At 37.3% G+C, this 22088-nt stretch overlaps 1 protein-coding gene and 1 pseudogene across 1 annotated transcript; both read left to right on the forward strand.

Annotated features, from left to right (window-relative positions):
• Nucleotides 1-1453: 1453 nt before the first annotated feature.
• Nucleotides 1454-3511, forward strand: LOC111693718 (annotated as a pseudogene).
• Nucleotides 3512-5067: 1556 nt separating this feature from the next.
• LOC111693711 lies at nt 5068-7537 on the forward strand. The gene has a single exon (XM_023459143.1). The coding sequence runs from the start codon at nt 5133-5135 to the stop codon at nt 6426-6428; it is 1296 nt and encodes a 431-aa protein (XP_023314911.1). The 5' UTR covers nt 5068-5132; the 3' UTR covers nt 6429-7537.
• Nucleotides 7538-22088: the final 14551 nt, after the last annotated feature.

The raw sequence follows: 22088 nt of genomic DNA on the forward strand, positions 1-22088 counted from the left end.
GAAAACTCGAGGCCGAGATCGAGAACGAGGACGGCAGCTCGACGTTGCACCAGCAGCAGCCGAACAATCGCTCGATGATGCTCGTGGACGGCGGCGGTGGCAGCAGCAGTCGCTCCAACGACGATTTCGCCAATCTGTGCTGGGCCACCACCACGACATAACGACACCAACGAGATAACGATACTTGCTGTGATAAACGACAAACAGCAGACGACGACGACGACGACAGTCTGGCCCGGCAAGAAGATGCCGGACTCGCCGAGCACCGACGACAGCCTCATGAAGGAGCTGGACAAGGTCAGCGAGGATTACCGTAGCGGCGTCTGGTCGTCCCTGACGCAGGCGCAGGCGGTGCAGTCCTCGCCCTCGAGCGAGATGATGATGATGAGATCGCTGAGCCTCGCCGAGGTCACCGGCAGCATCGCCAACAACGACAACAAGAGCAGCGGCCAAGACTGCTGCGACGACTACTTCGCGCCCTTGGCCGATCATCCCAACGCCGTGGCTGTGGTTGAGCTGCAGCAGCAGCAACGGGACAATGATGACACATCGATGACGACGACGACGACGACGGTCGAGGTGTCGATGATGAACGACGACAATGAGACTGCGAGGGGAAGTTTGTCGACCCTTCAGACCATCAACGAGGACTCGCTGAAGGAGCTGCTGAACAGTATAGCCGATAAATGAAGCTGAAAAAATTGGCTTTTTCTTCTATTTACCCCGATTTTTTTCTTCTTCTTTCTCTTCATTGTAAACGATTGTGATACCGAGATTTTTAGATTTGTAGATACAGGCAGAGAGGGAGAGAGCTTTTTTGTATAATATACCACGTTGCGTATTGAATAAGCGTATAATTGTTGTAATTTTCGTTTTTGTTGTTTTTTTTTTACGATGTATCGATGTCAAGTATAGATTTAAGGCAATTAATTGTGTAATAAAACAAAATATTGGAAACACGATAACTCGTACTTTTATGTTTTATCCATTCGATAAGTATTAATATAGACCAGAACGCGCGGATTCGAATTAACTCCAATTATATTGACATCTATCTATATTCAAATATTTGCACGAGGGATACGAATCAATTTGTAAGAGTCAACGACTGATCCACATCCAATGTAGAATGCGCTGCTCTCGTTTAATAGCGTCTAATAAGAAGAATTAGGCAAACATTGCGATCGGCACGATAAGTCCCGACGACGGTGCGATATACATATGTTAATCGCCGAAGCGCGTAAAAATTTCTCTATCGTATCCGAGGACAAACAAACTTCCTCGTCTGTCTTTGCCGAAGAATTAACCTCTTTCGTTTCCTACATCGTCTCTCCACTTGTATCGCTCGATTTTATTGCGTGATTTACAATTGCAGCTCCGCGCGCAGATAGCGACGGCGATTTATAAGCGCGCCCGAAACGATCTCGTGCGAACGAACGAACATGTCGACGGCTACGAGAAGCAGCAGAGCACCGATCATCACCGTGACTCCGGTCCACGATCCGATGGATCCGACGACGCCTCCGGCGAAGCCGCCGAGGGCCGCCGGCCATCATCCTCGGGGCATCGCTTTTCGGGACGTGGTGACGCGCGACGAGGCCGCCTGGCTGGCCAGACGCTGCCTGGGCGAGGACGCGCGCCTCGTCGAGTACTACCTCAGGCCCTACTCCGAGGAGAAGATCGGCTTTCTGGGCCAGCATCTGCGCCTCGTGATCGTGGCGGCCAAAGTCAGCAGCAGTGGCAGCAGCAGCGAGGCCGTCGACGAGAAGCTGAGCCTGTTCGTGAAGACGGTGCCACGCGATCTGCCCGGACAGGCGGCCTACATCGAGGAGAAGGGCTGCTTCCGCAAGGAGAGCGACTTTTTCCGCGACTACGTCGCGCTGATCGGCGAAGAAGAAGACACGACGAGCTGGTGCCCGACCTGCTACCTGGCCAAGCCCGACGTGCTCGTGTTCGAGGACCCGCGACTGCGCGGCTACGCCAATCAGCCGCGCATGTTCGAGCTCGCCGCCTCGTGGACTTCCAGCTGCTGCGCTACGCGCCCCTCGGCCACGATCTCGCCCAGCTGCTGTATCTCTGCTCGACGCGCGACTTTCGACGCCGCAACGAGGCCAAGATGATCGAGCTGTACACGGAGACGCTGCTAGAGCGTTTGAGATCGAGGAGGTACGAGGGCCCGAGGCCCTTGCCAGAGGACATACTGCGCTGCTACGAGGAGCAGAGGATGCCGGCCTGCGCCACGGCCGTGATCTTTCATCCGACGGTGCTGATGTCGGGCCGCGTCGCCGCCCGGATCATGGACGAGCCCGCGACCTACGAGGAGTACTACTTCAGGAACAGGCTGCCCTTCGTGCGGCGGATCATGGCCGACGACAAGGAGTACGAGGCGAGGATCCTGGAGGACGTCGAGGAGCTCGTCGAGATGTCGCGGAGGTACGACGAACTTCCCAAGCCGACTTGATCGAGAGAGAGCACGATTTGAGATATCTAGCCCCTCGATTTCTAATTTACGATGCATTTTTCATGAGTATCGTAACGAACTTCATTATTTTACGCGTGGGTTCTCGATACGCGGTGTTTATCGCCATCTGACGTCGGCTCGCCTTGACCAAGCTGTCTGTATAAATACGAGACTGATCGATGTCTCGGAGGAAAGGTGTAAACATTTGATTAAATATAAGATTATCGATAATTCAGTTAGATCAAACAAGAGTCTTGTAAGATGTCTAATGTATGAGACAGATTATTGTATCGAATTGATTAGAAGAAAATTGTATTGTGACAGAATCAACGATGCACTTGAAAAATTATAATTTGTAACTGTGATTATTCATTGGCCGATTTGCGATAATATTGGATACGATTTTCAATTGCAATTTGACAAATTTACTATAAGGAATTAAAGTCAGTTGTAAATTAATCAAGTAAAAGACTTAAAATTAAAATTTTATATTTTAATGATAAAATTAAAAACAACGCAAACCTGTCGCACTAATCATTGAGACTTTATACGTACGATATTTGCTATGCGAATCCGAAGTTTAAACAACGTTCACGGGTGAGGAAAATTAGTGGACCTGTTGTGGTGTTAAAAACTGGTGGTAATTTTTTATCTTATGTGAATGAAGGTGTACAGATTTCCACGATTGGATAATCTTATTGCAATTTTCAAAGTTAAACAGGAACCCAACGACTTGTCGTTAAATGAAAATAATTATAATGCAATTGACTAGACATTCAATACTAAAATTTGTCAATTCTTGCCATTTCTACTAGTAAATCTATCAATTGTGTGAAAATTAACTGCAATTTAAAATTTATGTAAGGAATATCCTTACTTTATTTGCAGTGTGCGCGTAATCAGGTTGATAAATTAGATCGCCTGATATGCGGCATACCATTAATTGTACGCATGCTAATTAGCATGATAATAGCTGACAGATAGAATACAGTGGAATAAAATTGTGTAAAACAATAGTCGAACGACCTACACTGAAAAAACGACCACTGTTCTGAGTACTGAAGCCGACTCAGTAAAGAAGCCATCGCAGCGACTTAGTAGCAGCGTTGGTTTGAGGCAAACTCTACGCTTCCACTCTGGCGAAAAGTACTGGTGGCGCCGGACGTCAGAGTTCTGAAACTTACGTCTGGCGATCCCCGTTCATAATGCGCGAAAGTAATTTTAAAATTTCTTGATATAATTGTGTTGTAAAATGGGCCCTTTTATGTTACACATGTTTAATAAGCATGTTTAACATTAAAGGGCCCATTTTACAACACAATTATATCAAGAAATTTTAAAATTGCTTTCGCGCATTATGAACGGGGATCGCCAGACGTAAGTTTCNTGCCGGACTCGCCGAGCACCGACGACAGCCTCATGAAGGAGCTGGACAAGGTCAGCGAGGATTACCGTAGCGGCGTCTGGTCGTCCCTGACGCAGGCGCAGGCGGTGCAGTCCTCGCCCTCGAGCGAGATGATGATGATGAGATCGCTGAGCCTCGCCGAGGTCACCGGCAGCATCGCCAACAACGACAACAAGAGCGGCCAAGACTGCTGCGACGACTACTTCGCGCCCTTGGCCGATCATCCCAACGCCGTGGCTGTGGTTGAGCTGCAGCAGCAGCAACGGGACAATGATGCCACATCGATGATGACGACGACGACGACGACGACGGTCGAGGTGTCGATGATGAACGACGACAATGAGACTGCTAGGGGAAGTTTGTCGACCCTTCAGACCATCAACGAGGACTCGCTGAAGGAGCTGCTGAACAGCATAGCCGATAAATGAAGCTGAAAAAATTTTTTCTTCTATTTACCCCGGATTTTTTTCTTCTTTCTCTTCATTATGTAAAACGATTGTGATACCGAGATTTTTAGATTTGTAGATACAGTAAGAGAGGGAGAGAGCTTTTTTGTATAATACCACGTTGCGTATTGAATAAGCGTATAATTGTTGTAATTTTTGTTTTTGTTGTTTTTTTTTTACAATGTATCGATGTCAAGTATAGATTTAAGGCAATTAATTATGTAATAAAACAAAATATCGGAAACACGATAACTCGTACTTTTATGTTTTATTCATTCGATAAGTATAAATATAGACCAGAACGCGCGGATTCGAATTAACTCCAATTATATTGACATCTATCTATATTCAAATATTTGCACGAGGGATACGAATCAATTTGTAAGAGTCAACGACTGATCCACATCCAATGTAGAATGCGCTGCTCTCGTTTAATAGCGTCTAATAAGAAGAAGGCAAACATTGCGATCGGCACGATAAGTCCCGACGACGGTGCGATGTATGTTAATCGCCAAAGCGCGTAAAAATTTCTCTATCGTATCCGAGGACAAACACACTTCCTCGTCTATTCCACGACGTCTGTCTTTACCGAAGAATTAACCTCTTTCGTTTCCTGCATCGTCTCTTCACTTGTATCGCTCGATTTTATTGCGTGATTTACAATTGCAGCTCCGCGCGCAGATAACGACGGCGATTTATAAGCGCGCTCGAAACGATCTCGTGCGAACGAACGAACATGTCGACGGTTACGAGAAGCAGCAGCAGCAGCGACAGCGGCAGCAGAGCACCGATCATCACCGTGACTCCGGTCCACGGTCCGATGGATCCGACGACGCCTCCGGCGAAGCCGCCGAGGGCCGCCAGCCATCGTCCTCGGGACATAGCTTTTCGGGACGTGGTGACGCGCGACGAGGCCGCCTGGCTGGCCAGACGCTGCCTGGGCGAGGACGCGCGCCTCGTCGAGTACTACCTCAGGCCCTACTCCGAGGAGAAGATCGGCTTTCTTGGCCAGCATCTTCGCCTCGTGATCGTGGCCAAAGTCAGCAGCAGTGGCAGCAGCAGCGAGGCCGTCGACGAGAAGCTGAGCCTGTTCGTGAAGACGGTGCCGCGCGATCTGCCCGGCCAGGCGGCCTACATCGAGGAGAAGGGCTGCTTCCGCAAGGAGAGCGACTTTTTCCGCGACTACGTCGCGCTGATCGGCGACGAAGAAGAAGCGACGAGCTGGTGCCCGACCTGCTACCTGGCCAAGCCCGACGTGCTCGTGTTCGAGGACCTGCGACTGCGCGGCTACGCCAATCAGCCGCGCATGTTCGAGCTCGCCGCCATGAAGTCGGCCGTGGTCTGTCTGGCGCGATTTCACGCCTCGTCGCTGCGCCTCGAGGCCCGACTGGGCGGCCGGCCGCTCGTCGATCGGTTCCCCCGGCTACTGGAGGAGACCGAGTTCAAGCGCAGCGGGCGCTCGCTCGAGTGGTACGCCAACGCCATGGACCTGGCGGTGCGACTGGCCCGCGAGCGCTTCGGCCACGAGGACGAGGCCGGACTGCGCCGCGCCGGCGACACGGTGTTCGCCATGTGTCGGGCGTCGCGCGACAAGCTCAACGTCGTCAGCCACGGCGATCTCTGGTCGTCGAATCTCATGTTCGACGCGGGCCTGAGGCACTGCCGCCTCGTGGATTATCAGCTGCTGCGCTACGCGCCCCTCGGCCACGATCTCGCCCAGCTGCTGTATCTCTGCTCGACGCGCGACTTTCGACGCCGCAACGAGGCCAAGATGATCGAGCTGTACACGGAGACGCTGCTGGAGCGTTTGAGCACGACGAGGTACGAGGGCCCGAGGCCCGAGCGCGAGGACATACTGCGCTGCTACGAGGAGCAGAGGATGCCGGCCTGCGCCACGGCCGTGATCTTTCATCCGACGGTGCTGATGTCGGGCCGCGTCGCCGCCCAGATCATGGACGAGCCCGCGACCTACGAGGAGTACTACTTCAGGAACAGGCTGCCCTTCGTGCGGCGGATCATGGCCGGCGACAAGGAGTACGAGGCGAGGATCCTGGAGGACGTCGAGGAGCTCGTCGAGATGTCGCGGAGGTACGACGACCTTCCCAAGCCGACTTGATCGAGAGAGAGCACGATTTGAGATATCTAGCCCCTCGATTTCTAATTTACGGTGCATTATTTTACGCGTGGGTTCTCGATACGCGGTGTTTATCGCCATCTGACGTCGGTTCGCCTTGACCGAGCTGTCTGTATAAATACGAGACTGATCGACGTCTCGGAGGAAAGGTGTAAACATTTGATTAAATATAAGATTATCGATAATTCAGTTAGATCAAACAAGAGTCTTGTAAGATGTCTAATGTATGAGACAGATTATTGTATCAAATTGATTAGAAGAAAATTGTATTGTGACAGAATCGACGATGCACTTGAAAAATTATAATTTGTAACTGTGATTATTCATTGGCCGATTTGCGATAATATTGGATACGATTTTCATTTGCAATTTGACAAATTTACTATAAGGAATTAAAGTCAGTTGTAAATTAATCAAGTAAAAGAATTAAAATTAAAATTTTATATTTTAATGATAAAATTAAAAACAACGCGAATCTGTCGCACTAATCATTGAGACTTTATACGTACGATATTTGCTATGCGAATCCGAAGTTTAAACAACGTTCACGGGTGAGGAAAATTAGTGGACCTGTTGTGGTGTTAAAAACTGGTGGTAATTTTTTATCTTATGTGAGTGAAGGTGTACAGATTTCCACGATTGGATAATCTTATTGCAATTTTCAGAGTTAAACAGGAACCCAACGACTTGTCGTTTAATGAAAATAATTATAATGCAATTGACTAGACATTCAATACTAAAAGTTGTCAATTCTTGCCATTTCTACTAGTAAATCTAGCAATTGTGTGAAAATTAACTGCAATTTAAAATCTATGTAAGGAATATCCTTACTTTATTTGAAGTGTGCGCGTAATCAGGTCGATAAATTAGATCGCTTAATATGCGGCATACCATTAATTGTACGCATGCTAATTAGCATGATAATAGCTGACAGATAGAATACAGTGGAATAAAATTGTGTAAAACAATAGTCGAACAACCTACACTGAAAAAACGACCACTGTTCTGAGTACTGAAGCCGACTCAGTAAACAAGCCAACGCAGCGACTTAGTAGCAGCGTTGGTTTGAGGCAAACTCTACGCTCGCACTCTATGGCGAAAAGTACTGGTGGCGCTGGACGTCAGAATTCCGAAACTTACGTCTGTCGATCCCCGCGTTCATAATGCGCGCAAGCATTTTTAAAATTTCTTGATATAATTGTGTTGTAAAATGGGCCCTTTAATGTTAAACATGTTTAATAAGCATGTTTAATAAGCATGTTTAACATTAAAGGGCCCATTTTACAACACAATTATATCAAGAAATTTTAAAATTGCTTCCGCGCATTATGAACGGGGATCGACAGACGTAAGTTTCGGAATTCTGACGTCCGGCGCCACCAGTACTTTTCGCCATAGAGTGCGAGCGTAGAGTTTGCCTCAAACCAACGCTGTAGTCGAGTATTGATCCGCTTTGGTAGCCACTACTGAGCAGTTCAGTGCTCAGTACAGTGGTTGTTTTTTTAGTGTAGTGAATAATAACTTTGAATGTTGTTTCTTTGTTATTAACAGGTAGGAGTAATAATTGCAATAATGTACATAATTGTAAATAATGTAAATAATAATTAATTAAACTTTGTTATTCACAGAAACGATTCAGTTATTATTCTAACCTAGAGAAAAAATCATCAACATTATAAAACAACATTCAAAGCAGAGAAATTGGCATCTGATCTGGTGCAACCTAATCCTCATCCAATCGAACTCACGGTACAATATAAATACATTGTTTATTCGTTCGGTGTACAATAATTATGGAGTCTGCACACGGGTTACTCTCGAAATCCAAGCGAGCTGAAAGCTTAGCTGGTTTATTTGATTCGAATGAGCGCGCGCACGATCTAATTTATCGACCTGATTACGCGCACACTTCAAATAAACTAAGGATATTCCTTACATCTATTGTACTTTTCAGAAGAATAGTGTGAAACGTAAGTGATACTTATGTCATGATGTGTTAATTTTTGTTAAACATAGGTATTATTTGTGAGTCAAATAACAAAAGATTGAATACATCCATAATATTTTAGATATAAGGACGAAGTCCTTAATTCGAAAGCTAAAAGCCTGAAAAAAGATGAGTTATGATGGGCGAGCCTAAGGTGTACACCGCCATTAACTGGAGCAACTCACAGCAATTTTCAACGCGTGCGCAGCTGTCTGCCCCTTTGTCTCGACTACCCGACATGCTTCAATGATCTGACACCTATCATGCGTCTTGGAGTTCCCATTGCGGGCAAACATTTTTCACGATTGGTATCATAGAAAAAGCTCGTCATTGGACTTTTCTTCGCTGACTATATCTTAGTTTGATTCTGCCTACTTATGCAGCGAAGCCCGATAATCATAATTATTTGCCTTGCATGTGAATCGATAAAATATTTTAGTTACGATACAATGTAACATGATTTTCATTTGTATTGGAGCAATGTGTCGTCATTATCGAAGGACGCAGAGATCCTTCCCTCAGCATCTCGTGTAAGTTAATTGTCCCGCGAGATGTTTAATTGTAAACCGAATTTATCGTAAGCAAGTATGTATCATTGTAAGTCCCGCAGCTCGCGCAAAATATGTTGTGATTCGGAATTCGTTGGCCTCTGTCGTTGATCCGAAAATTGTATACTATAGACTTTCACTTAATTAGCAAAAACAATTTCGTACTTGATAAATTGACAAAGAAATGATGCAAGTATACGTAAATATCTGATGGGCTAGAAGAAAGAAAAAAACAAAAAAAAAGGATTACGGATGATACATTTCGATGACTTTTTATTTTTTTAAAACTTTAAAAATAAAAATGATAAATTTTTCCATATCAAAGATCGCGTGTGTAAAGGTAGAAATCTCATTTTTTATAAATTTATATATGTATCATAACAATGTTTCAAATTTGCATAATTACAACCTTATAAGAAAAAAAACCTTTTAAAATATGCTCTCTGCTTAATTCATCAAAGAAATTTCGATCGTCAATGCTATTATCGTTTGTATGATAATGCACATATCGGATATTTTAATACTTACTTTCGTATAGTAAATTATTCGTATCCCACGCAACGATTACGAAAAAAAAACGAATAAAATTATCAAATACTATATTATTCCGGTGTTTGTTCTGGCTCTGGTGGGTTTGGTTTTGTGAGTATTACATAAACCAAGAAAATAGAGCTTTAATCTCTGTTGTTTGGCTGTATAGTTTAAAAATGAATTCGCAGTCTAATTGTTTCAACGGAGTCATCTTCGTGAGAGCCTATAGCTCTAAATCCATAAAATATCCTAGGGCCATCTTCTCCGTCAAGCGCTTGACGCAAGCCGCAAGATTTATATAACATTTGCTTATATTTATAATGACATAATGTGATAATCAGTGTATGATAATATAATAATGTTGTAATGATCTATTAATCATCTATTTTATAAATACCCTAGCAAGAAATACGCGTCAAAAGTATTGTATTTCATTTAATGTCATGTGTCAATTTTGATTATAAGAAAAAAAGCGCTCCTTTTGTCATAATTTTCTTAATGTCACGCAGATACAAAATGCGAGTTTAATATGTAGTAGATAAAGAAAATATCGCCAAAATAAATCACATGTTCAACTAATTCTTTAAGTAGTCAACACTTAAAAAAAATTTTTAATTAATTTCAATTTATGTTATGACAAAAAACTGTGATTATAAAATTCTAAATCAAACTATACTTGTGAAAACTATTTGTTTCGTTTTAATTTTATTTTAACTTATATTGCGTAATGGTAATTAATCGAGGAATGCGTTCAGCGTTTGAGAGTTGCATACACGTTGAAAGAAAAAAAATTTTTTAATTAGCAATAAAAATTGTAAATTAAGTATGAAAAAAAATGAACGATGATATACTTAAAGGTTTGTAATATGAAAATATAGTTACATGGTACAATGGGAATGAAGAAAAAAACTTTATTGATGTTAACATACATTATAATATGGAGGAAAAGTTACATCAGGAAAAGTTACATGATATTTTCTTTAAATATTATCTATTCTTCCAAATAAATTCGGTACTTTTTATGTTATAAACAAATAGACCCAGAGTCTATTTGTTGAGTCTATGTTGTTGAATATTGAAATCTGCGTTTCAATGTCAGCTACTGAACAAAAAAAGAATTATCCGGCTAACTGTTATAATTGACCCTCTGGGTCTATTTGTTTATAACATAAAAAGTACCGAATTTATTTTTACTAAATTGACCTTAAAGGAGCATTCTGGTTTACACTGGTGAAAATAATACAATTTTGCGAATTGCCTCAAGACAAGTATTAACATTTAATGGGTAATCTACAGTGGAAAAAAAAAGATAAAAATATGATACGAAATGCCAAAAAAAAACCTAATGAAAAAATTAAATAAATAAACTTTTTTTTTTTTTGGACATAGTTGACCAACGCCAACACATTCCTTGTCCCCATATTTCATTTTCAGCGAAACCGTTAATTTCAATATACAGAGAGAAAAATGAGTTAAATAATAGAGCATAATAGTATTTTTGCTCCGTTATTATTGTTTATAACTTAATTTGACCTTAAATTAAATATATTAATATGAAAAAGTGTTTGCAGAAAAGTGATTGTTAAATAAAAACTCTGAATACTAACCGAGCGACAGATTCACGGTCTGCATATTGTAAACGTCAACGCGAATATGTTCATCCGAGTCCGGAGACATTTTTCTACGTTCTAATAAATGCGATCGTGCAATTATGCTCTATTATTTAACTCACCTTTCTCTCTGTATATTGAAATTAACGGTTGAAATGTAATTTTTACAGAACCAACATCAAGTCGTTATTGCTGAAAATGAAACATGGGGACAAGGAACGTCTTGGCATTGGTTAACTATGTCAAAAAAAAAAAAATGATTATTTATTCAATTTTTTCATTAATTTTTTTTTTCGGTATTTCGTATCATATTTTTATCTTTTTTCCTCCTTAAAAGGGAATAATCCCTGACCGTAGATTACCCATTAAATGTTAATACTTGCCTTGTTAGCAAGATCGATGTCAAAGTTACCCATTATGAATGTTAATACTTGCCTATACAGATATAGATATTGATATAGATATAGACATTGATATAGATATAGATATATAGTTATATACGAATATAGTTATAGAATAATAATATCCAAATCATACATTTATAGTAAAGATTCACATACGTAATTCTAAATTCGAATAACAATTTTGTAGAAAATAGAACGTAGCAAAACTTAGAACAAAGATGTTATTGTTTTATAATGAAACGCTATGGCCACATTACAACTTTTTTTTCATTTAGTTTTTCGTGATCAAATAGATTCATGGAGTTATCCGAGGTTTTTGTCTTTTTTATTATATCTCATTTTCGTTTGCAATTTTTATACATAACACTGAACATTTTAGAAATTTCCCGAATCGACAATAGGTAAATATTTAGGACAACAAGTGGATAACAGAGGTAGATAAATTGTTCTAGTTTTAGACATTGATCTTGCTAACAATTTAACAATTGTTATCAACAACATGTTGCTAACAATGTTTGCTAACAATTGTTATCAAGATCAATGTCTAAAACTAGAACAATTTATCTACCTCTGTTATCCACTTGTTGTCCTAAATATTTACCTATTGTCGATTCGGGAAATTTCTAAAATGTTCAGTGTTATGTATACAAATTNGAAGAAAGAAAAAAACAAAAAAAAAAGGATTACGGATGATACATTTCGATGACTTTTTATTTTTTTAAAACTTTAAAAATAAAAATGATAAATTTTTCCATATCAAAGATCGTGTGTGTAAAGGTAGAAATCTCATTTTTTATAAATTTATATATGCATCATAACAATGTTTTAAATTTGCATAATTATAACCTTATAAGAAAAAAACCTTTTAAAATATGCTCCCTGCTTAATTCATCAAAGAAATTTCGATCGTCAATGCTATTATCGTTTGTATGATAATGCACGTATCGGATATTTTAATACTTACTTTCGTATAGTAAATTATTCGTAACCCACGCAACGATTACGAAAAAAAACGAATAAGGTTATCAAATACTATGTTATTCCGGTGTTTGTTCTGGCTCTGGTGGGTTTGGTTTTGTGAGTATTACATAAACCAAGAAAATTGTTTGTCATAATTTTCTTAATGTCACGCAGATACAAAATGCGAGTTTAATATGTAGTAGATAAAGAAAATATCGCCAAAATAAATCACAAGTTCAACTAATTCTTTAAGTAGTGAACACTTAAAAAAAATTTTTAATTAATTTCAATTTATGTTATGACAAAAAACTGTGATTATAAAATTCTAAATCAAACTATACTTGTGAAAACTATTTGTTTCGTTTTAATTTTATTTTAACTTATATTGCGTAATGGTAATTAATCGAGGAATGCGTTCAGCGTTTGAGAGTTGCATACACGTTGAAAGAAAAAAAATTTTTTAATTAGCAATAAAAATTGTAAATTAAGTATGAAAAAAAATGAACGATGATATACTTAAAGGTTTGTAATATGAAAATATAGTTACATGGTACAATGAGAATGAAGAAAAAAACTTTATTGATGTTAACATACATTATAATATGGAGGAAAAGTTACATCAGGAAAAGTTACATGATATTTTCTTTAAATATTATCTATTCTTCCAAATAAATTCGCAAAATTGTATAATTTTCACCAGTGTAAACCAAATGCTCCTTTAAGGTCAATTTAGTAAAAATAAATTCGGTACTTTTTATGTTATAAACAAATAGACCCAGAGTCTATTTGTTGAGTCTATGTTGTTGACTATTGAAATCTGCGTTTCAATGTCAGCTACTGAACAAAAAAAGAATTATCCGGCTAACTGTTATAATTGACCCTCTGGGTCTATTTGTTTATAACATAAAAAGTACCGAATTTATTTTTACTAAATTGACCTTAAAGGAGCATTCTGGTTTACACTGGTGAAAATAATACAATTTTGCGAATTGCCTTAAGGCAAGTATTAACATTCATAGTAGGTAATTTTTACATCGATCTTGCTAACAAGGCAAGTATTAACATTTAATTGGTAATCTACAGTGGGAAAAAAAAGATAATAATATGATACGAAATGCCAAAAAAAAAACTTAATAAACAAATTAAATAAATAATCATTTTTTTTTTTTTGGACATAGTTGACCAACGCCAACACGTTCCTTGTCCCCATATTTCATTTTCAGCGATTACCACTTGATGTTGGTTCTGTAAAAATTACATTTCAACCGTTAATTTCAATATACAGAGAGAAAAATGAGTTAAATAATAGAGCATAATAGTATTTTTGCTCCGTTATTATTGTTTATAACTTAATTTAACCTTAAATTAAATATATTAATATGAAAAAGTGTTTGCAGAAAAGTGATTGTAAAATAAAAACTCTGAATACTAACCGAGCGACAGATTCACGGTCTGCATATTGTAAACTTCAACGCGAATGTGATCACCCGAGTCCGGAGACATTTTTCTACGTTCTAATAAATGCGATCGTGCAATTACGCTCTATTATTTAACTCACCTTTCTCTCTGTATATTGAAATTAACGGTTGAAATGTAATTTTTACAGAACCAACATCAAGTTGTAATTGCTGAAAATGAAATATGGGGACAAGGAACGTGTTGGCGTTGGTCAACTATGTCAAAAAAAAAAAAAATGATTATTTATTTAATTTTTTCATTAAGTTTTTTTTTTCGGTATCTCGTATCATATTTTTATCTTTTTTTTCCTTAAAAGGGAATAATCCCTGACCGTAGATTACCCACTGTAAATGTTAATACCTGCCTTGTTAGCAAGATCGATGTCAAAGTTACCCATTATGAATGTTAATACTTGTCTATATATATATATAGATATTGATATAGATATAGACATTGATATAGATATAGATATATAGTTATATACGAATATAGTTATAGAATAATAATATCCAAATCATACATTTATAGAAAAGATTCACATACGTAACTCTAAATTCGAATAACAATTTTGTAGAAAATAGAACCTAGCAAAACTTAGAACAAAGATGTTATTGTTTTATAATGAAACGCTATGGACACATTACAACTTTTTTTTCATTTAGTTTTTCGTGATCAAATAGATTCATGGAGTTATCCGAGTTTTTTGTCTTTTTTATTATATATCATTTTCGTTTGCAATTTGTATACATAACACTGAACATTTTAGAAATTTCCCAAATCGACAATAGGTAAATATTTAGGACAACAAGTGGATAACAGAGGTAGATAAATTGTTCTAGATTTAGACATTGATCTTGCTAACAATTTAACAATTGTTATCAACAACATGTTGCTAACAATGTTTGCTAACAATTGTTATCAAGATCAATGTCTAAAACTAGAACAATTTATCTACCTCTGTTATCCACTTGTTTTCCTAAATATTTACCTATTGTCGATTTGGAAAATTTCTAAAATGTTCAGTGTTATGTATACAAATTGCAAACGAAAATGAGATATAATAAAAAAGACAAAAAACTGGGATAACTCCATGAATCTATTTGATCACGAAAAACTAAATGAAAAAAAAGTTGTAATGTGGCCAGAGCGTTTCATTATAAAACAATAACATCTTTGTTCTAAGTTTTGCTAGGTTCTATTTTCTACAAAATTGTTATTCGAATTTAGAGTTACGTATGTGAATCTTTACTATAAATGTATGATTTGGATATTATTATTCTATAACTATATTCGTATATAACTATATATCTATATCTATATCAATGTCTATATCTATATCAATATCTATATATATATAGGCAAGTATTAACATTCATAATGGGTAACTTTGACATCGATCTTGCTAACAAGGCAGGTATTAACATTTACAGTGGGTAATCTACGGTCAGGGATTATTCCCTTTTAAGGAGAAAAAAAGATAAAAATATGATATGTGATACCGAAAAAAAAAATTAATGAAAAAATTGAATAAATAATCATTTTTTTTCGTTTTGACATAGTTAACCAATGCCAAGACGTTCCTTGTCCCCATGTTTCATTTTCAGCAATAATCACTTGATGTTGGTTCTGTAAAAATTACATTTCAACCGTTAATTTCAATATACAGAGAGAAAAATGAGTTAAATAATAGAGCATAGTAGTATTTTTTTACAATATATGTGTAATGTACGCGCATAATGCGAGTGCGCAGCAAGCCGCAAGGTGTGTGTGAGTGTAATGTATGCACGAGTGTGTGAGCGAGTCAGCGCGTGGTCGTAACAGCCTGTAAGAGTCAGATAGACTCGAAGCGTGGTCCAAGACGCACGAGATAATAAAGCTTATCTTCCATTTATACTTATATACACTGTGTCGTTCTTTCTACTCCTATACACATACCCACGGCTATATATGGGTCAAAATAATACTTTTTTACAAAACCGTGCGCACGTATGTCACCGATCTTGACGCGCTTTTGGTATGTTATAGTACATGGTAAAAAGGTCCCAAAAAAAAATTTTTAGACCCCCNTCTTCCATTTATACTTATATACACTGTGTCGTTCTTTCTACTCCTATACACATACCCACGGCTATATATACATATTCACATACATAGCAATATGCATTCATTGCCGATAGTAATTAAACCATAATTCAAAAAAAAAGGTTATAATTATGAATTAGATAGTGTTTGAGTCAATACGAACAACAGCTAAATTCGCGTATTCGAAAAATAAAAGAAAAAGGAAAGTTGCGAAGAAGAGGAATCGATATTGATCATGGTGAGCTCATCCGAGTGAGAAAAAAAATTCGTTTCGCTCCGTTATTATTGTTTATAGTTTAACCTTAATTTAACCTTAAATTAAATATTAATATGAAAAAGAGGTTGCAAAAAAGTAATTGCAAAATAAAAACTCTGAATACTAACCGAGCGACAGAATTACGGTCTGCATATTGTGAGCGTCAACGCGGTTATGATCATCCGAGTCCGGAGACATTTTTTTTCGATATAATAAATGCGATCGTGCAATCTAATGTAACTGTGAACAGTTATCATAGAAGCGAGCGTCGCGAGTGTAAATAGTTGGAAAAAGCGCGAGAAAGACTACACGTAGATAAACTATATATAATTTTTCATTTTTTTCAATTAACTTTAACGTTATCGACTACATTACAAACAACATGAAGTTAGTTTGTTGATTGAAAACGAAAAAAATCTTACGGTATATGTTGGCATTTTAACTGTCGATTCGCAAAGTCACGTTCAATAAAGAAGAATTTGAATTCGTTCACACTGTGAACACTCTAGAGGTACCAGTGAGTAGATTGCAATATGAACGCAAGTGTCAGTTGCAGCTGAAATGGCTACTCCACTGTACAAGTTGAAATTTTTTGCTTGCAATACCTGAAAGCAGAAAAAGAGTAAGTTTAGAAATGATTATCCCACCAATAATTTTAGAGCAATAGTTGTAATTATATGTTGAGTGTAGCTTTTAAAGCACCAATTAATCCGTAGCTACTACCTACACTGATGCCAATATTTTTTATGCATTATTTTACAAGGGGAAGAGGAGAATGGAACATATTGAAAACCAAATACTGGGATTACTGCTTTCCTACTTCGAGGCCCATATAATAAAAATAGTAATAATCTAAGCTCGGCAATAGATTACACTTTGCGAAGACAATTCCAAATTCCATAACTCTATCGAGGTGCGAATTGAACACTTTGAAAATTAAATCGTGTACAGTTTTAAATTGTCTTCGCAAAGGGTAATCTACAGTCTAGTTTTGATTTTTATTATTTTATTATATGGGCCTCGAAGTAGCATCATGCAGAACGCGGCCACGAACTAGAATCTTGCTGAACGCAGCGCTGAAGCAGCATCTTGCCGAACAGCGCGCCGAAGTAGCATCTCTGCTTTGTAAACTGGCATCTTGCTGCTAGGAGGCATCGAACTATCAAATATTTATAGGGACCGAGACATCAAATTTCCTTTTTTTTTTTTTGATAATTTTTCTTATTGATAAGCGGGTCTATTGGTCGTATCAAGACGAATAAGAAAAGGAAATTTTTGTTTTTTTGTGTATAATAAAATGAAAAAAAAATTGTTTTCATAAAAATTGAATAGTTTAGGAGTTATAGCCGTATTAAAAATTAGTTTGTTTATAACAAATTACTCGACGATCTAAGCGAGGTGAGCGTTGAAAATTCGGATTCAGTGGGTCCAAATGCGTGGAAAATACACTTCGTTTCTTGTGGGACCTTCCAATGCATACGATGCCCCTCAGCGCCTAGACTCTAAACAATTTTACGCGAAGACTCGACTTTCCATACGCCGTAACTTTTTACATAATTGATGAACTGATTTGAAACTTTACCAAAATTATTTTCAACTATTGCACTTTAACGTAGTACTATGCAAAATTTCAATTTCAAAAATTTATAACAAGACTTTTGCAACTGGAAAAAAAAGTTATGTTTGGTCGAAATTTTTTTTAAAAAATTTGCCATTTTGTTAAAAATAATAGCGAAGTTTTCGGAACAAGTTATTATTATTGTAGACTACTTTAAGAATGTTGTCATAAAATTTCATCCAAAAATATTGATGACTTTCAGAGATATCGCGAGTTGAAGTTGAAATTCGGTAAAATTCGTTTTATGAAAAAATAACGGCTTTTTACAATTACTTATATGTGCCACCCATCTAATCTTGTCTAACTTTTTACAGTAAGTGCTCCTAGGTGTTACCTATCAGAAAAATCATGTTCGAACCGGTTATAAATTTTGTAACGCTTTTTCGTTAAAAAGAGCTCTTTTTGAGGGTAATCTACAGGACTGAAAGGGGGATGCATTAGTTTAGTACCCGCCTCTTACCTGTTGCAAGTCATGGCGCGCCAAAGTCAAATGCGAAAACGCCGCGTGATCGAATAAGTTGCTTCGGCGCTTCGAGACGTAAACGACTTAATTCAATGAATTTTTTAAATATTCGAATGGACTCGAACTAACTCGTAGACGTTTTATTTCAAGACATATCATAACGCGAGGATTGTTTCAAAATTACTTTGAGCTTGTATCGATTAATAATTTCAATTCTGGCGATATAAAATCGGCGAAATTCGCAGATCTAAAAAACGCGATGTTTTCAAATTGAAAATTTGAGCACGAGAAAAAGGAAAATCAAGCCGAAATACGATGCAACATGGACAAACGAAAAGACGCGAAAACTCCGGATTTACACAAACTCTCGACAATTATCTTGGAAGACTCGCGATACACGACACGCGTATAAGCCGAGTATGATACACTGTAGTTAACAATTTCCGTAAAGTTATCAATTCGATCGAGACTCTAAAATTTAGCTAAATTTTAATAAAGCAGCCAGGGAAATAATAAAAAATGACTTACGATCGCTGGGAAGTTGACAGAGCTGTAATTGTTGTTAGATGATGCTGGACGATGTATTTCCCCTGGCTCCTGTTGTTGCTTGAAGCTGCTGTTGTAGAATGAAGCTTGCGAAGATGAAATGCTGTTTAAGACAAATATCCACTGATCAAAAAACTAGATTTGTCGACCAAAATCTTAGCGCGTATCGTTAATTGTTTGGTATGCAAAAATCGCAAAGGCTCGCTTTCTCTGTGCTACTGATCAGGCGGAAGGTCGGCGACGGAGTGTCTCGTTTTGGTGTGTATCCGAACATCCAAACATCCGAATTAAGCCATGCCCGCCCCTCTCTCCGAAAGGCTTCGAGGCATGCGCAATGATGGTATTGTTGGCACTGCAGGGGGTGGAACTGGAGGAGGAAGCGACGAGCCTCAAACGCAGCGGTAACGAGTATCGAGTACATATATTTCAACGCGCACGAATAATAACAGAAACGCGCCGATCACATATTAGGCTTATAATTAGAGCCCGGATTATATGCAATTGCATACGTTTCATATGAAATTGCATATTTTGCCATTTAAGTTATAAGTTTAAGTTATAAGTTATAATTGTAAGTCTCTCTTTCTCTTTCTCTCTCTCTCTGTCACTCTCTCTCTCTCTCTTTCTCGAGAGAGTACTTTTTTGAAAATGTTGACACTCCATTGATGAATATTGATAAAAAAATCTTTTCAAGATCATGCGACAAGTGATTTATAACACAATATTTACAACGAATACTACCATGGGAGGTCACTCAGACTGTCCGAAATTTGTTGCAAACAAATTTATTGCAAAATGAAAAAAATTAAATTTTTCTCAATTTTAAATGCCTACTTAGGTTTATTGGGTTTATTAGACCTGGAGCTCGCTCGAGTACTCGGTGATTCTTATAAATAATAATAATTGGAACCAGGGGAAAAGGAGAATGCGTTCAATTTAAGCGCGAAAGATCTGGAACATATTGGTAACCAAATACTGGGATTACTGCTTTTTAATTAATATTTAATTTTACACATCCACGCGTGACCAGAATATATTAAGAAAAGTACACCATATGCACATTTACTATAAAAAGGGCCTGAGATTGCAGCGATGACGCATGAAGAGTGTACACTCTGAAATCTACAGACTCGTGCGCCTGCATTTCAACGCATATTAAAGCCTCTCTCTGTCCGGTAATAATCTGTTTAAAATTATATATGCACACCCACACCATGTTTGATACAAAATTCGCTTCGATCGATAGATATCGTTTATCACCCTTAATGTATGTACTGCGACGCTCAGTAGATGTTGTATTTGCGCTTGGGCTTATCAGGTGGATTATTATTTTTAATTTTATGTAAATTTTTACTAAACTATATTATACGAAGACGAGATCGGTTGCGAGATTATTTAAAAATATCTAACAGAATCATACACAATGATATATTTACAGTAGGGTGTACCCCTTTTTTAAATATTTCTAATAAAAAGAATAAAATCAAAGATATCGCAGGAGCCGAGTGAAAAACCGTTAAATAGTGTCTTTTTGCAGATCTGTGCAGAAGATGGGTGCTGAAATCGAAAATTTTCAGCTCGGAGTAGATACCTGAAGGCTTTTTTTGCGTTATTTTCTTTTTGCGCTAGTAAATTATCTTTTAACGTAACAGCTTTTCAAAAATTGAGCTACATTATCAAACGTAGCCTTCCAAATACATGTCAGCTTTTCTCGATCGAGACTCTAAAATTTAGCTAAATTTCAATAAAGCAGCCAGGGAAATAATAAAAAACGACTTATGATCGAACAAACGTTGGGAAGTTGACAAAGCTGTAATTGTTGTTAGATGATGCTGGATGATGTATTCCCGCAAGCTGGTGTAATATCCAGAGGAGCTACATAAAAAAATAATTACAGATCTTATTGGAGAGATGGATAGAGTTTATAAATAAAATGTGAGAACACTCTAAATATTGAGTACATTAAAGAGTAATTTATTCTATTCTAACGACTTACACAACTCGCAGAATCTTAAATATAATTAAATGTATACATAATTATTCAGCTTATTATATATTACCCAATAACAATGTTAGCTTTGTTTGATTGTATTTTAAATTTGTCAAACACAACAGTTTCTGATCATACTTTACTTTGCGTCATAAACATTTTTTATGCGAAATATCTATATTTTTATACTACTTATATGCACTTGAGATCTCTCTTTATTTGCAGAATTTATTTTAGGTAACAAGTCCTCTCTTTTGCGTTTTTATTTAAATTGATCTTTAATTTTTGGATATAAAACTCATGCATTTATGGGTGTGTCATTTTTTGTATATATCGCATGTTCTATAATATGGATTGCACCAAGCGATTCACCTTTTAAATGAAAGATACTGGCGTATTCACGAATAAGATCAATAATTTTATTCAATTTTTTGCTCCGATTATATTTAAGTCCAAGTGATTTCATTAACTTTTTAACTCTTTCATTTTCATCAATAACAACATTATCATAATTTTTATTAACATTTAATTCATACGATTCATTTATATGCATTACGCGTTCGTTTACGATATTCAACTCGATATCTGTCAAAATTCTCAAGAGACACTACTTCCTCCCGTAAATTTTTTTCTAACAATGTTTCAACCATAAATAATTCTTTTATTTTATCTTTTTCATAATAACTATTGTTTATTTCTTCAATATTCTCTTCTAAGACATCATTACAATTTTTATCAAATAAAATAATCTCATTACTTTTTCTCGTACGATTTTAAAATTGAAAATTTTAACGTTCAATCTTTTGTGGCGACTGAATAATTTTTTCAATATCAATATTTTCATCATTTTCTTTTTATTAAATTGTCACAACGTGGACACAAGCATGAGTATTACATACAATTTTGATTCTTTTTAAGGGAGAAAAAAGAATGAAAAAAGAAAAAAAAGAATAAATGTGCACTAAAAATGAAAATAAATATGAAATAATTTTTTAATAAATTTTAAGTATTTTAAATCATCTTGAACACTTATAAAATTATAAGTTAAATTACTGCCTAAACAGATCGTTAAAGAACTCCAAAAAATTAATTGTTTGTCTGAAAATAAATATAAAAAAATAGTCAATGAACACAGATAGGTCAGTGAATTTTTCTTTCAGACGTAATATAAACGTTTTTTGATCATTTT

This window comes from Trichogramma pretiosum, unplaced genomic scaffold (genome assembly GCF_000599845.2).
Source record: "Trichogramma pretiosum strain Unisexual culture from Peru unplaced genomic scaffold, Tpre_2.0 scaffold23, whole genome shotgun sequence".
NCBI classification, from domain to species: Eukaryota; Metazoa; Arthropoda; class Insecta; order Hymenoptera; family Trichogrammatidae; genus Trichogramma; species Trichogramma pretiosum.

Excerpts from the sequence above, each read along its gene's own strand:
- LOC111693711 (XM_023459143.1), top strand. The coding sequence starts at position 5,133 with ATGGATCCGACGACGCCTCCGGCGAAGCCGCCGAGGGCCGCCAGCCAT.